Source organism: Rhodnius prolixus, unplaced genomic scaffold (genome assembly GCF_049639745.1).
Source record: "Rhodnius prolixus isolate KJV_2025 unplaced genomic scaffold, Rpr scaffold_7, whole genome shotgun sequence".
Taxonomy (NCBI): Eukaryota; Metazoa; Arthropoda; class Insecta; order Hemiptera; family Reduviidae; genus Rhodnius; species Rhodnius prolixus.
In genome coordinates, this window is record NW_027411582.1 from 14,026,064 (window position 1) to 14,041,805 (window position 15,742).

Consider the following 15,742-nt stretch of genomic DNA (forward strand, 5'->3'; position numbering starts at 1 on the left):
GTTTAGGAATCCATTGCATTAACCACTTAATTCTATTATTTTTGTAGATTGATTTACTTATTTTAAGCTGTTAATTCTCTTTCAGTTAGATATGTTTCTCTTGTGACCCATTTATCCATTGATCCTCCTCATATTTTCCTAAAAATGAGCTTTTTGAAGCCAATATCTGGAATGTACAACTTCTAATTGAGTTTTTTTTTTTTTTTGTCAATTTTATTTAAAACTACAAGGATAGGGATCATTAACTAAATAAAAACACAGAATTAACAAAATTAGAATCCACATTTTTTTTTTAAATTAATTTTATTGAGCACTAAACAAAAAATTAATTAAATTAAATAAAATATTAATAATAATTATAATAACAAACAAAAATACAATTCTTTACTAAAATTTTATAAATATTAAATTGTGAACTTAATTAGAGTGGGGAGGATACAGTTCAAAAATTTATTTAGAGAAAACATTTTGACTCGAGAAGCGAAAAAATTATTATTCCACAAAAGTTAACTTGGGGAAAAAAATATATACGATCAAAACAGGCATTGCATTTTTAACAATAAAATATTATTACCATATTTTGGTAACTGAACTTAAGTATTAATTAATTATATTTTCAAAAAAAAGAAGGATGAAAACATCAAAAAAAAATATGGGAAATTGTCACAGCCCTCATACTTAAACTTAATACTCATCTTCTTGAAAATACTATAATTATTACTAAAAATGTGTGACGTATATATATTATTCTAAAGTTTGTGACGGCTAAAAGCTAAATTTAATTGAAATTCAATAATTAAGCATTAATTTAGGCATTAATTTTGAGGATTTGATTAATTAATTAGAGCCAAGCTCATTTAATTGAAACAAAGAAGAAGCTTTACATAATATTTCTTTCTTTACGAGCTGTTTAATGACAAAAAAATATCTCTTTGTAACTGTAACGAAAATTGTAATAATTTTCATCACTTTTTTATATATATATTTTAATGTTCTTTAAACTATAAACAATTTTACATTATATAAAATAAATAATTCAATTAAATGTTTAATTGAAAATTTCAATTACAAATTAAATTTAATCCGCAACTGTGTGTTTAACATTTAAAAAAAAACAATTTCAACATCATTTTCATAACCAAAGAATTTATTCGGCACAATTTATTCCCCGAAATTCCCCCAAATTAAGAATTTTTCTCCCCCCGCATACAACGTCAGAGTTACTTTAATAAAATTTTTAATAGAAATTTGGTAAAGTTAAAGAGGATTTATGCCAAATTTCAAACAATTTGTTTGTGTTAACGAATTTTCTTAGCTGTCTTATAAATATCTCAATTTTTTATTGATACTAATCGTCATAATATTCCCTTGAACTTAATATAAAGAATTATTAATTTTCTGTTTTTCAAACTTACAAGGTTAGCTGAAAACAAAACAAAAAATACAATAATTAAAAACTGATCAGCTGATTCTGAATTTTGGTTTTGGCCCCTTTTTTAAATTTTTACTGCCACAAATTATTCAGAAAATGGGGCTTTCTGGTTTTTAAGTGCATCCCTTCTCTCAACAACTCAACGGAAACAATCATTATCAAACTCTGAAGTTGAGGACAATCCAAAATCAGTCTGAATTTAAGTCAATAAAGAAAAACAATACAGTAACTGAATAAATAATTCTTCTTTGCTTTTCACCTTCCAAAAAAATAAAAATAACAATATAATAGCAAATTAAGCTCTTTCAATAATAACCCAATTTTTAATATAATTTACTCGAGTTAAATACAATAAGCATCATCAAATATATCGAATTTAAAAACAAAAATTTTATGAAAACAAGATAAAGTATGATTTGTACTTATTGGACAGAAATATTGTCAGACTAAGTTCTCATGGTGTGTTTGTACCAATTATCCCTAACTGTTGGTTTTCCATCCTTTCTAAGGCTTCCTTGAAGGACCCAGGTAGTTTCCAAAATTGGAGATTATCTACCTAATCCTTATGGTCTTCTTCAGAATATGTTGGGAGGACAATTGAAGCGGGGAGAACATGAATAGCAACTGCGTATCCACTGGGGTACTGGTTCCCACCACTCTTCTTAAGACTTTCTGTAGAGAATCTTGGGAAATGCTGAAGAATGAGTGTAGGTAACTCAGTACATCTATTTGGACTGTAGAAGGAAAGTATAACTCGTTGATAAAACCCAAAAAAATCTCCGTCGATGGAAGGGATTCCGAAGCGTAAGCCCAATAACTGGTGATTTCTTAAGAAGAGAAATAGAATTCCACAAAGAAAAAATAACTGCACATAATTGCATAAAAATACAAGTTCCTAGATTATTTATTTCAGAAAAGAACGTCTTGTTTTTAAAACTGAAAACCTTTGGGCTGAAAACGACAGGTTTAAATATAGAATTTAGTGTGCCGCGTCTAAGTAGGAAATTATACAAAATACTGAGAAAACCATAACACTTACTGACAATTTTTTTTTTTTATCTTCACTTCACTAATTGGATCTTGTTGATGTTGAAAAGTATCCGTAGTGAACGGAAATAGGTGAGCCTAAAAGTTGTGAGAGAAGCAAAGTTTTTACATCCGGTAAGAGGTAAAAAAAATTGCTAGGAAATGATAGAAAGCTGCAAGTTGAATAATAATCCATCGCTTACGCTTCCTTGTATTGATGGAGAAAGGAGCCATCTCCAGAGTGACAAGACACTCTGGGACCATTCTTCCTGGTCTGGGGATAGGCGAAGATCTGTTTTAGGGGTGACCGTAACAGATTTTAGGGAAGGCCTCGGGCCTGAATACATATAAATTCCGCCAACAAATTCGACAGCTTTTTTTCGTAGACAATAGTCGATTAAAAAAAGTCAAGAGGCACCTTAAGAAGTAGGGTCTAAGAACGTGATGGTACTGGCAGATACTGTGGATAGATGGCGGGTGGTCTCCAAATTCAACTACTAACTGACTGTGATGCCCATTATTTAAGGAAGATTCAGGTATCTGAATAAATTAAACGATAAAGTGTTTATCAATTACTGGTGAAGAACACATTACCTTCTTTGAATTCTCTCAGATCATCTAAGATTGAAGTGGATTCATCCTGTACAAGAAATGGGAAGGCCACAATAAATCTTTTTTGGTTTGAAGAAGGGCAAAATCCTGCTAGAACTATTTGGGTATTAGCAATTTAGAGTTATGTAACACGTACTCTTAAAAGTTATCAACACCGTTCAGATTTCATGATCAAACGCTTGTACTACTGAAATGATTTCATTCAAGATAATTGCTCTTACTTCCCGTAATGGGTTACCAGCAGCGATCAGATCTAAGTGCATGCATCTAAGACAAAGGGCCTCTTGCTACAAATGCAAACAAAGATTACCAAAACGTTTTTTGAAAATATAATCTGTTACTAAGAAATTTTTTCACAATCGACGACACTATATCTAAAATTGAAATTTAGAGCTTATTTTAGACAATTTATATAAATTTCTGTACTGTTTTTTTTAGCAATAACTAATCCAAAATTGAAAGAAGAAAAACAGAAATAACTATTTACATCATATTATTATAACTTCCTTTTTCACAAATTAACAAGAAAAAATAGTGTAATTTTATTAATTAACCATTTTTTAATTAATGAGGTAGTCAAGCCAGTATAATTTTACCTTATTGAAGTTTTAATAAGTTTTCTAAACACCAAAATAAGATCCCAGATTTCTGGGCATAGTCTTAACTTTAGAACAACTGATTAATAAACAAAGTTTTCATTTTAGAAAAGTTAATAAAGTAGAGACTTTGTCCCAAAAATTTAGTAAAATTTTCTGGTGTGGCCAAGGAAGCCTTTTTTTTTAATTTAAGTAATTATTTTCAACATTTTTTAATTAAAAATATTTCACTAAAAAATATTAACAAAGCATTCAAAAAATTTTTGACTAATAAACGTAACTTCTCTTTTTTCTAATTAATTGACTTCAACTGAAAATTCACACAAAACAAAACTATAAATAACCCATAAATAAAATTACATTCAATAAAAATGTATTAATTAATTATACAATAATAAAAATGTATTAATTAATTATACAATAATAAAAATGACTAATAATTGTTTTATTTCTTTCTGAAAGAATTTCTACAAATCTAATACCCACTATAAAAGAAAAAGAAAAAATTATTTTGCACAAATTGTGTCAGGAGGTTGGACACTTAAGATGGCTCTAATTGTTTTGTAACTTAAGAGGTAAAAACACATTTGTGTCTAGCTTCTTTAGCATTTTTTGGCTACGTCTTAAGTTCTTCATTTCTGAAGTTTGATTATTATTTTATTTATCCCAGGTAAGAAGTAGTTTCACGTAACGCGCTCAGATTTTTTTCACTTCATTTACGTGTCACATTAAGAGGTGTACCAAAGATTGGATTTTGCTTAGATTTCTAGACTGGGAAATGCCAGCTACTTTAAATTTCCACACAAGTGGAAGACTATGGGTCTTTGGATATCTTGGACTGGACAATTCAATTTCTATGAAACCATGTAGCGAAATAAATGATAACTCTCTTATATCGGGTACCCAGAGACTAGAAAGATTACGGTACATCCAAGTCTACACCCATTAATGGTTGGTTAAACACGCTAATAACTGGGATGGGGCAAAATTCAAAGACCCAAATCAAGGCCGAATGCCCTTCGAGTTTGCAGGTAACCGCCGCAGAGTCTTAAGGATGGAAGGTCAGGGTACGCGTCAATGGTGGCAGCAAAAGTTTCCATGTTTGATGGAGTTGAAATCGTTTGTGATGTGAGACTTTTTGGCAATTTGAAAATTCCCCCCCAAAAAAAGGGTACGCAAAAAACGATAAGTTGAGCAAAGCTAAAATCTAGCTGAAGTAAAAGGGGTTACTTCTGCCAGAAGTACAAGCAGTTAGACTCTTACTTATTCCCTTTTTCGGCATCAGCTCTTGGAAGCAGGATCCGTTCCTTGGGTTAATCAAAAACCTTCCTTGCACGTTTCGAAATCACCTTGGGGAGCAAAAGAAGAAATTTAATTGTTGTCGCTAGTTTCTTTGTAAAGATATTAAGCAGTGGTTATGGAAGAATGGTCATTATATTGAGTCCTTATTTCTTGATAACTAAATGATATTGTAAAGTTTGAGATCATTGTTGCCAAAACATTCTCTTCATGGTCACTGTAAGGGTCACTCACGGATATCCGCTCGAACTTGCCTTCTTCCATTTCCAAAAATTGAACCCCCAAAACATTAGAACCCGGGAGCGCTACTAAGACAGACACAGAGACCGAGACAAAATATGTTCACCCAATCTATTCCCGCGACCTTCGTTTTTTGGAAAAGCTATATATTTGTTTTGAATAATGTCAAAAGAAGAACAAAGCCAGAATGTTCGCTCTGTGGGGCCTTCTCCAATCACCTGAGCTTATAAAGTTGCGTTTTCTAAGACAGGAGCACTTTGCCCGTTAGACAAACAGTTCAGCCATTAAAGTGACACCACCTCTTTAATTACCTACAAAATGAATTCCACATTCCCAATATTATTACAAATCCTTTAAACATGAACAAACTAACACCATTATTTTTTTTAATTTTTTGTTTCTGTATTCGTGAAAAACCAAAACAAAACAAAAAACAAAACCCAAAAACCCTTCAATAAAAACAAAGACTATTATATAATTACTAATTATGAAAATGAAGTTATTATTGCTTCATATTTACGTAACATTCTCCTTCTATTTATTCATTTTATTGCTTTCAGTCTTCAGTTATTCCTTTATATGACATAGATAACACACAAACACTAAGAAATAAAAAATAAATCAGATTTTAATATAAAGGAAAAAAGAGAGGATATGTGAATGTTTGGTTATAAAGACAGATATTAGCGTATTTATAAAAACATTTAAAAAAAAGAAAAATATGGTAGAATCTTAACCTAAAAATGGCTCAGAAATTATACCATTTTTTAAATGAGAAAAAAATTAATTTAATCCATGAAATACCACTTTTAGAAGATCTATCTGACTAGGGAAGGTAGATAGAATACATCGACTTACTTCCGTTATAAAATAAAATACACCAATCAAAGATGGCAACTTCTTAGTTTAGGTGCTCAAGATACGAGGGGGTACCCAAAAATAACCGGAATTGCGTTGCCGCGCATGGAGCTTATGTAGTACGCATTTCTGCCGCTAGACGTGTATAGCGCAATTCCTTGCCAGTTCAGTCCTGCCTGTGTTGTCTGCCTGGCTTGTTCTGTTCATCTGCAGTGATTGTTTTTACCAGCGCTGTTTTGTTCTTTTTTCGTTTTTTATGATGGCAAGTTTAAGTGAACAACGTGCAGCTCTGAAATTTTGTTTTCTACTCGGCAAAAATCTGATCCAGACTTTCTGTCAAAGGTCATTACTGGTGATGAGTCATGGTGCTATGGTTATGACCCAGAAACAAAGCAACAGTCGAGCCAATGGAAGACGTCATCTTCACCCCGACCAAAAAAATGTCGTCAAGTCAAGTCAAACATCAAAACAATGCTGATTTGCTTTTTTGATGCCAAAGGCGTAGTCCATTCAGAGTTTGTCCCCCCAGGTCAGACCGTCAATCAAACCTTGTATTTGGAAGTTTTGAAAAGATTGCGCAATAGTGTTCGCCAAAAAAGACCCGATTTGTGGCAAACAGGAGACTGGTTCTTCCACCACGACAATGCACCTGCACACACAGCCATCTCTGTTACACAGTTTTTGGCTAAAAATGGCATGGTTCCGCTGCCCCACGCACCTTACTCGCCTGACCTGGCTCCGTGCGAATTTTTCTTATTTCCACGCATGAAAAAGGGCATGAAAGGTCACCGATTTGACAAAATTGAAGAGGTCAAGAAAAAAACGAAGAAGGAGCTGTCAGCCATTTCTAAAGATGACTACAAAAAATGTTTCGAACAGTGGAAGCACCGGTGGGACAAATGTATTAGTTGTAATGGAGAGTATTTTGAAGGGGATAAGGTTGTTCTGTAAAAAATTTGTAAATAAATAGCTTTTAAAAAATAATTCCGGTTTTTTTTGGGTACCCCCTCGAACGTTACCTGCATTTGAATTCCTATAAAAATGGAAGTTTTGACGATAAATTTCCTTTTCAAGCAATTCAAAAAATTGTCGATTAATGTGCATATTTTAATTTGGTCTCATAATGAAGTTAATTTATCTGAGCTAATAGAAGTCTGACCGATGAAAAACGTCTTGTATTTCAACGAAATTTAATTTCAGAAGTCAGTAAAATAATTGAAAGTTAATTTTTTGTCATATATTTGGAAGGATATTTGAGTGCCAGGAAGTCGCAGGAATAGAGTAGCTTTTCTTCCTGTCAAGACCTGAAGGTTTCGCTTAGGTTTCCTAGCCTAGAATTGCCTACTTTGTGAATTGTGTTTAGGCCATTTCGGAAATCATTAGACCATCTTATCCATTGGCCATTTCACGCCTTTGACCCCAAGCAAAGGACCTAGCAGCAGTTCTCTGGCCATTGCTCCTACACATCTGGGTTACGTAGGGCCAAAGGATGTGGACAAATTAGAAAACACGATTTGTTGAAATGAATTAAACTCCAAAAAAGCACGTAAATTGCGTTAAATTTAAAGTTTGCTTTGTCCATTGCCTTGCAATACCCATATTTCTTATTTTAATTAAAAACAAAAATATGTGGAACACGATTTGTTGAAATGAATTAAACTCCAAAAAAGCACGTAAAATGCGTTAAATTTAAAGTTTACTTTGTCCATTGCCTTGCAATACCCATATTTCTTATTTTAATTAAAAACAAAAATATGTGGAACACGATTTGTTGAAATGAATTAAACTCCAAAAAAGCACGTAAATTGCGTTAAATTTAAAGTTTACTTTGTCCATTGCCTTGCAATACCCATATTTCTTATTTTAATTAAAAACAAAAATATGTGGAACACGATTTGTTGAAATGAATTAAACTCCAAAAAAGCACGTAAATTGCGTTAAATTTAAAGTTTACTTTGTCCATTGCCTTGCAATACCCATATTTCTTATTTTAATTAAAAACAAAAATATGTAGAACACGATTTGTTGAAATGAATTAAACTCCAAAAAAGCACGTAAATTGCGTTAAATTTAAAGTTTACTTTGTCCATTGCCTTGCAATACCCATATTTCTTATTTTAATTAAAAACAAAAATATGTGGAACATGTGATATCTACACATTTTGGGCAGGATTTAAGCTTTGTACTGTATGAGGAAGGGGTAACCTGAGCGTAATAAAATGGTTACCTTTCATTTTACCACAATGGTAACCTGGGTTGCTCTTGATAGATCTCAGTGGAGAGCTTTGGTTGAGAAGGCCCTGGTCCTTTTAGGACTGTAGCGCCGAAGAGGAAGGAAGGAAGGTAACCTGAGCGTAATAAAATGGTTACCTTTCATTTTACCACAATGGTATCCTGGGTTGCTCTTGATAGATCTCAGTGGAGAGCCTTGGTTGAGAAGGCCCTGGTCCTTTTAGGACTGTAGCGCCGAAGAGGAAGGAAGGAAGGTAACCTGGGTTTCAACTAAGACTTCCATACTCCTTTAAAAGAGGGTATCTAAGCGTAAAGGCCAATGGAGAGACTATGGAAGTCATAGGTGAAAGCCCGGGTTGCCATCGAGATGGAGGAGTAGCAAGAAGATTTCCCCCTTCGTGTGTTTTTTGGAGCGAATATCTCGCATCTGGTCACATTGTGGAGGGCCTTCTAAATAGTTACTAGTTCACATCTTATGAACCAGGTTGTTTTAGTATCATTAAACTGAACAGAATTGGGTACAGAAAATGTTGTTTAAATTTTTTCATTATCTACATCTCCGCCCTGATCTGGAATCATCTCTTCTGCTGATTTTGGTCCAACCACACTATCCTTTGTTTATTTCTTGTGTAAAATTAATTTCTTACACAAATTCTCTCCTTCCAAATTCGAATTAGATTTTAAAGTCTTGTTCGTTTCTAGACATACTTCAGAAAGTTGAATGGGCTAAGAAAAATAACGACTTAGGTAAATAATTGGGCACATTATTCAGAGAATTCTCTCTTCTTCTTCAAACTCAGATGTGTAAAGTCTGTATCTATTTACCCCAAAATGTACTAGAGAAGAAACTTTAACAGATCTTCTAAAAATGGAATTCAGCAGAGAAATAAATGAAAGTGAAAGAACCCAAAAATGATATTCTTAACAAATCTTCTAGTTAAGATGCTACTATATTTCGGCTACCTAAATAAAGTAAAATGTATTATATATTTAAAAGTACTTAGCATACACCTAAAATTTAAACAAAAGAAAACACAAAAATATATATTATTTATTTGCCAAAATAAATAAAGAAAAAATACATTTTTTCAAATAACACATAAAATGATATCTCTTATTGTAGGAAAACAAATATTTCTGACTATAATACTTATACAAAAATAAGAATTAGTAAGAATACTAATTATTTAAACATGGTAAATTTTAGATTTAAAATAAATCTAAAAATTAAATAAAAAATAATAATAATAAAATATAAAATTTTATTTTTATTTAAATATAAAAAATGGTTAACATTGGGGTAGATTTTGGTTCCAAACACAGCCTAGTGGTATTTAAAAGAAAACACTGACCATATTATTTATATTACAAAATAATATGCAATAAATCTTATGGGATAATATTGATTGTTCAAAACTTAAGTATCGAGATCAGCTACCATTATTTCTTTACAAAATAATATTAGTTTAATAATAATTATAAAACAAAAAAATTACAGGACGGATTTTATTAATTATTGCTGGTGTGTTTTTTAATTGAAGAAAAAGCGACTTATAAATTTGAAACACATTTTGGTATTAAAAAAGTTTTAGGCACGAAAGGAACTGGTTTTTATTGTTTTACCTAAATTTGGTAAAACAATAAATACTTTTCAAAAGTTAAAATATAAAAACAAAAAACAAAAAATCAAAATTAAGTGGAATTAAACGTTTATTATTAACTTCAAGCTTCATTCTGTTCACCATGCCTGTATGGTTGATCAACATGTAAAACTTGTTCAATTAGATCTGGCAATCTTTGTAATAATTTTGATTGATCACTTATTATTGTTGATTTGATTGTTGTATCAACACGTGGCAATGTTGTATATTGTTGTGGTATTGTTAACTGTAGATTGTCATCGTTGAATTTCCATGGTAAATTATTTGATTTTACTGTATCTGTTACGCTTAATTGTCCAATTTCGTTCAATGATTTCATGGTATTTAGATCAATATTTTGGGCTATTTGTGGTAAATTTTGTGGCCATAATTGTGGATCATCGTACCATAGACGTTGATTATTACTGTTGAAATCATCAAGATTTGATCTTGAATTTGGTAAATATGTAAAATTTTCTGAATAATTTTCTAAATCATTCCAGTTATTTAGTTTCGATCTATTGAACTCTATATTAGAGTACTGTTGTGGCCATATATTGTCTAAATATGGTTTTTGCCATAAATTATCCTCATTAAACTGCCATAATTCTGGTTGTTGTTCAGTGTTCAATACTGGATTAACATCGTTGCCAGTCTCTGTCCAAAATGGCCAATTCTCCTGTTGCTGTGGTAACAATTCCATTACTTGTGGTAGTGTCCAGTCGCTGAATTGTGGTATAGCATTCGTCCAGTCATTATATTGCGTAGATCTACCGTTCATAATTGGTTCTGCGTAGAGTTCTGCATTGAAAGTTGGATCAGGCAATAAAAAGCCACAATCGTTTGTAGCTAGATCAGCTACTGTGGACAATATGGTAGATTCTGCTTGTGATGAACGCTCTTTTTGCCTATTTCCACCTCGATGGAAAGCCATATTAAAATATTGTAATCTATTATCCATACTAGCGCCAACATCATGTGGTAGTACGGTGCAGTCACAAATTATATGTTCCATTTCATTATTATATGGATTAACAAAAGCGTAAATATTGATGCGCAGCCAAACCCAATAGCCAGACTTGGACCAAAATCTATAAGTGACCGTCATGGATTTACCTTTCAACGACGGTATAAATTTAAAAGTCTCTTTTATAAAACGACAATCATCACGATAGAAAAAGTCGAAAAAACTTTTACCTAGCAGTTCGGCCGTTGTATAACCAAGAGCTGCAGTAACACGTTCATCAACAAATATAAAATTTCCACAAAACGAATGACGTGATGTGAACTGTTGAATAAATGTGTCCAGTTCTACATTATTTGGCACTGAAGATGTAGTTTGTTGTAACTTTATATGGCCAACAAAACAGTAACGATCTTCATTTGGTGATCTACCATCTTCTTTTGATTCTTCAGACTCTTGTTCTGTTCTTATAACGGGACATTGCCTAATGTATCCATTACAATGTACAGCAGCGTAACATAGATTGTTTTTTATATTTGGCAAATGTTTGTATTTACCACGTCCATTTAAAGGGCGTAATTTCATACGACAGGTAAACGTTCTCCTTATATTGTCTCTTTCTTGGACAATTGCTTTCTCTTGATCACCCAATTTAATTACAAACTGTTCTTTAACTTTATTCACATCGGCCGGATGTATTTGAGCGAATAAGGTTGTATTCACCCATTCATCTTGCCGTATATATAATATTTTCATTATTGTATCAGATACATAAATTATACGTCCATTATCACATCTAGCAATAAATAAAAATCCATCAGCGTCATTTATTAACAATTTTAAATCATGGTCATTAAATAATTTCAGTTCAGCTAAAATACCACTATTAGTGTTAATTCCTAAATTATCCCTTATTGGTTCTGACACAGCCTTTGGGTTACTAATATTATTATTATTAATTACAATTGGTAAATTTGTAGTTAGTTTATTTTTTTCGACTAATATTTCTTTCGAATCCGTTAATATACCTAATTTATCTCGTTTTCGATTACTATTTTCGTTGTGCGCCTCAATTATTTTCGAATCTACTTGAACGTTTTCCATCTCTTATTATTCCTTAATAACCTTTAATTTTCTTTTTCTTTGATTTTTATTAGTTTGCCCTTTTTTTTCCTTGTCTTCTTTATACAAAGTCTTCTTTACATGCTGGAGCGTCCATATCTGAGAGTAAAAACAAATTAAGGAATATTCTTTATTATTTAGTAATAAATTTACTTAATTTCTAAATAGATAATACCAAAAAATTTAAACACAGAAATTATATTTAAAATAATGCGATGAAAAAGCGAGGGAAAAAAAATTTTAAGTTTTTGACTAAGTAAAACAAAAAAAACAAAAAAAAAATCCTGAAAGGGATTAAGGACACAAAATGGTCTTCAGGCGGAAGTTTTGGGTACTTATGGGGCACAAAAAACAGCCATCCCACCACTTAAGGTGCCAACAGGCACTAAATTTTTGCATTTCTTCAAAAAAAGAATCTAAACCTAGTGTTAGAGGTACAGAAACTTTAACCAACTTACAGATATACCGTTTCCTGAAAATCTTGTCACAATTTTTACTGACAACTGACCGCTTGAACTGCTATTTTTTTTTGATAAAACTTGTTCAAGATGGCCATCATTATTTTTTAAATCGCTATAGTGACCAATTATCACATTACCTGCATTATAGCTATGTTCCGTTTACTAATTTTATTTTTTATCGTTTATTTAGTTAAGTATTTATTGCGTTACAAGCAACAAGGATATTGTATAATGTCTATGTTCAAGTAAAGGCTCAGATAATGTCAGAGTGGAGAAGTTATCCAATGGTAACAAACCAACATTTCACTATCTATTTGACTCTTGTCGTCACATTGGAGATGGCGAGGCTACTGTGTCTTTTAAGACAACGTCTAAGAGTGTTATATGGAAGTGTTCTGAAAGAATGTGACTAGAATAGGACTGAGTACCAAACTCTAAAGTACTATCTGTTGACTCTCATTGATGCTGAGATTGATTATGATGTAGAGCAGCTCGCGAGGCCTCACTATCCTTTTACGATGACGTCTAGAAGTAATAATCTGGAAATGTTCTGGAAGATAGGTGGTATATCAGTGGATTGTGATGAGACTGCTTATAATGATGGAATTTTCAGTAACGGGTTTCAACAACTTGATATGTTTTAAGTCTGAGTGAATGGTTTTGATCCTTTGGGGATTTGATCGATTGGTTGAACCCTATAAGTTCGATGGCATAGGCCAGGGGTGTCAAACTGGTAATTTTTTGTGGCCCACTTGGTTCTGAAATAAAAATGAAAATAGAAAAAAAAGTTGTTACGAAGAAAATAGCGCTTAGGGGAGTCGAGGCACTATCGAAGACACAATTCCCTCCCACGTTAACCCTTTAGCTACTGAAGACGAGTAAACACCTGGCCCAGTGTCTTACCTGTCTGGCCTGTATAGACACGCTGATTCAGTTCCGGCGGCTTTTGGAAGCGATATGTCTGCCACTCTAAGTGGACTTCAAGTGTGATCCCGTTTTAAGAGACCAAAAGAAGTAGGAATTCCCAAAATATACTCTTACGTTCTCAGTCTTTGAATCGCAGATATAGCAAAACTTGTACGAGGAAATCGCTTGCCAAGTTTCGAGGTAAAAAAAAATAATTTTCGTTTTATAAATACAATTATATAGTGTTTTAATTATTCTATCCATATTCATTAAATCCTCCACTTCAGGATATAAATTTAATAAAATTTGTAAAAGTTATGTGGACCGCGTGAATCTTGTCTGTAGCACCAATTGGACCGTGTTCAAATTGAGTTTGACACCCTTGGCGAAGGCCCTTTAATACACCTACATAAATAAGTCTTTTATTGTCCATAGTCTTGATCTGTTGTCTAATAGTCTTGACAGTTGTCAGAAGCGTCTGCTGAGTTCTGTTCTCTTTAGTCGTGTATGAGGATTCCAAGTAAATCTTCTGTTTCTAGATAGCGGTATCTAGAAGATATTCTAGAAGATACATTGACTACTGGTAAAAAAGTTAGATTGAAAAGAGTGTTGCGACGAAAAGTAGATTATTTAAATTTCGAAATAAAATATATTGGATTAAAAAATTCCAATAAACATAAAAATAAAAAGACGAACTGGATAAAGAATTGTTTTCAACAATAAAAACTGAAATAACCTTGTTATGAAAAAGAAGGCATGTAATACTGCGCGTTTTGTCTCTCAATCAAGGCAAATTGGGATGACTTAGGTTAGGTCAATAATAATAATAATCTAGACGCAGTGTTTCAACAGTTGTCTTTATTTACCTTCTGTTATCTCGATATATATTTTTTTTTAACTCTAAATTTTTTAAATAAAAACCAAATTTGTATTTAAATTAAGAATATGAAAGATATTTTAAAAAAGTTCACAAATTTCTTGACAATTTATGCGCCATTATTTTGTTCCTTTGGTTTTTTGGGGGGAACGAATTTGTGAACAAGGGCAAATAATAATTATTTATATTCTTTATTCATAATTTTTTGAAAAAAAGAAAGCATTCTCAGCTATCTTACTTTTATGGCCAAACTCTTCCAATCAAATTAAAGCAATCTATGTTTACCAGTACTTTTAACTAAAAAAAACCAAAACAAAAAACGTGAAAAATCAAAATTTGCCCTGCAGAAAGATCTGAATATTCCTTGCATCAAAGATCTAGTCCTTGCTCGTTACAAACTCTTCCTTAAAACCCTCCACACAAATCGTGTCCCAGGCAATCCTAGAGACCACAGCTGAAGGCGCCAATAACCTCAAGACTTCCTCAATTGACTTTTATCAAACTTTTGTGAAAGAGTTTATCATTGGATGGCTAATAACTTTATGTAGTGCCTTTACCTTGATGCAGATTAAGTAATTGATTAAACTGCACTAACTGGACAATTGGAAAAATCATTTATGAAGTCCTACTCTCATTTAATACAAAGATATCCCCCTTAAAATCATTTATGAAGTCCTCCTCTCATTTAATACAAAGATATCCCCCTTAAAATCATTTATGAAGTCCTCCCCTCATTTAATACAAAGATATCCCCCTTAAAATCATTTATGAAGTCCTCCCCTCATTTAATACAAAGATATCCCCCGTAAAATCATTTATGAAGTCCTCCTCTCATTTAATACAAAGATATCCCCCGTAAAATCATTTATGAAGTCCTCCCCTCATTTAATACAAAGATATCCCCCGTAAAATCATTTATGAAGCCTTCCCCTCATTTAATACAAAGATATCCCCCGTAAAATCATTTATGAAGTCCTCCCCTCATTTAATACAAAGATAACCCCCTTAAAATCATTTATGAAGTCCTACTCTCATTTAATACAAAGATATCCCCCTTAAAATCATTTATAAAGTCCTCCCCTCATTAAATACAAAGATATCCCCCTTAAAATCATTTATGAAGTCCTCCTCTCATTTAATACAAAGATATCCCCCTTAAAATCATTTATGAAGTCCTCCCCTCATTTAATACAAAGATATCCCCCTTAAAATCATTTATGGTCCTCCCCTCATTTAATACAAAGATATCCCCCGTAAAATCATTTATGAAGTCCTCCTCTCATTTAATACAAAGATATCCCCCGTAAAATCATTTATGAAGTCCTCCCCTCATTTAATACAAAGATATCCCCCGTAAAATCATTTATGAAGCCTTCCCCTCATTTAATACAAAGATATCCCCCGTAAAATCATTTATGAAGTCCTCCCCTCATTTAATACAAAGATAACCCCCTTAAAATCATTTATGAAGTCCTCC

At 32.3% G+C, this 15,742-nt stretch overlaps 1 protein-coding gene across 1 annotated transcript in view; it reads right to left on the minus strand.

Annotated features, from left to right (window-relative positions):
- Window positions 1-316: 316 nt before the first annotated feature.
- Window positions 317-15,742, minus strand: part of LOC141447026 (basic helix-loop-helix ARNT-like protein 2) — a 33,151-nt gene continuing 17,725 nt past the window's right edge. Inside the window, exon 2 of the mRNA XM_074114166.1 lies at window positions 317-12,120. Within this exon, the coding sequence (XP_073970267.1) occupies window positions 10,018-12,003 (1,986 nt within the window). The 5' untranslated portion in view covers window positions 12,004-12,120 and the 3' untranslated portion in view covers window positions 317-10,017. The remainder of the gene's footprint in view (window positions 12,121-15,742) is intronic.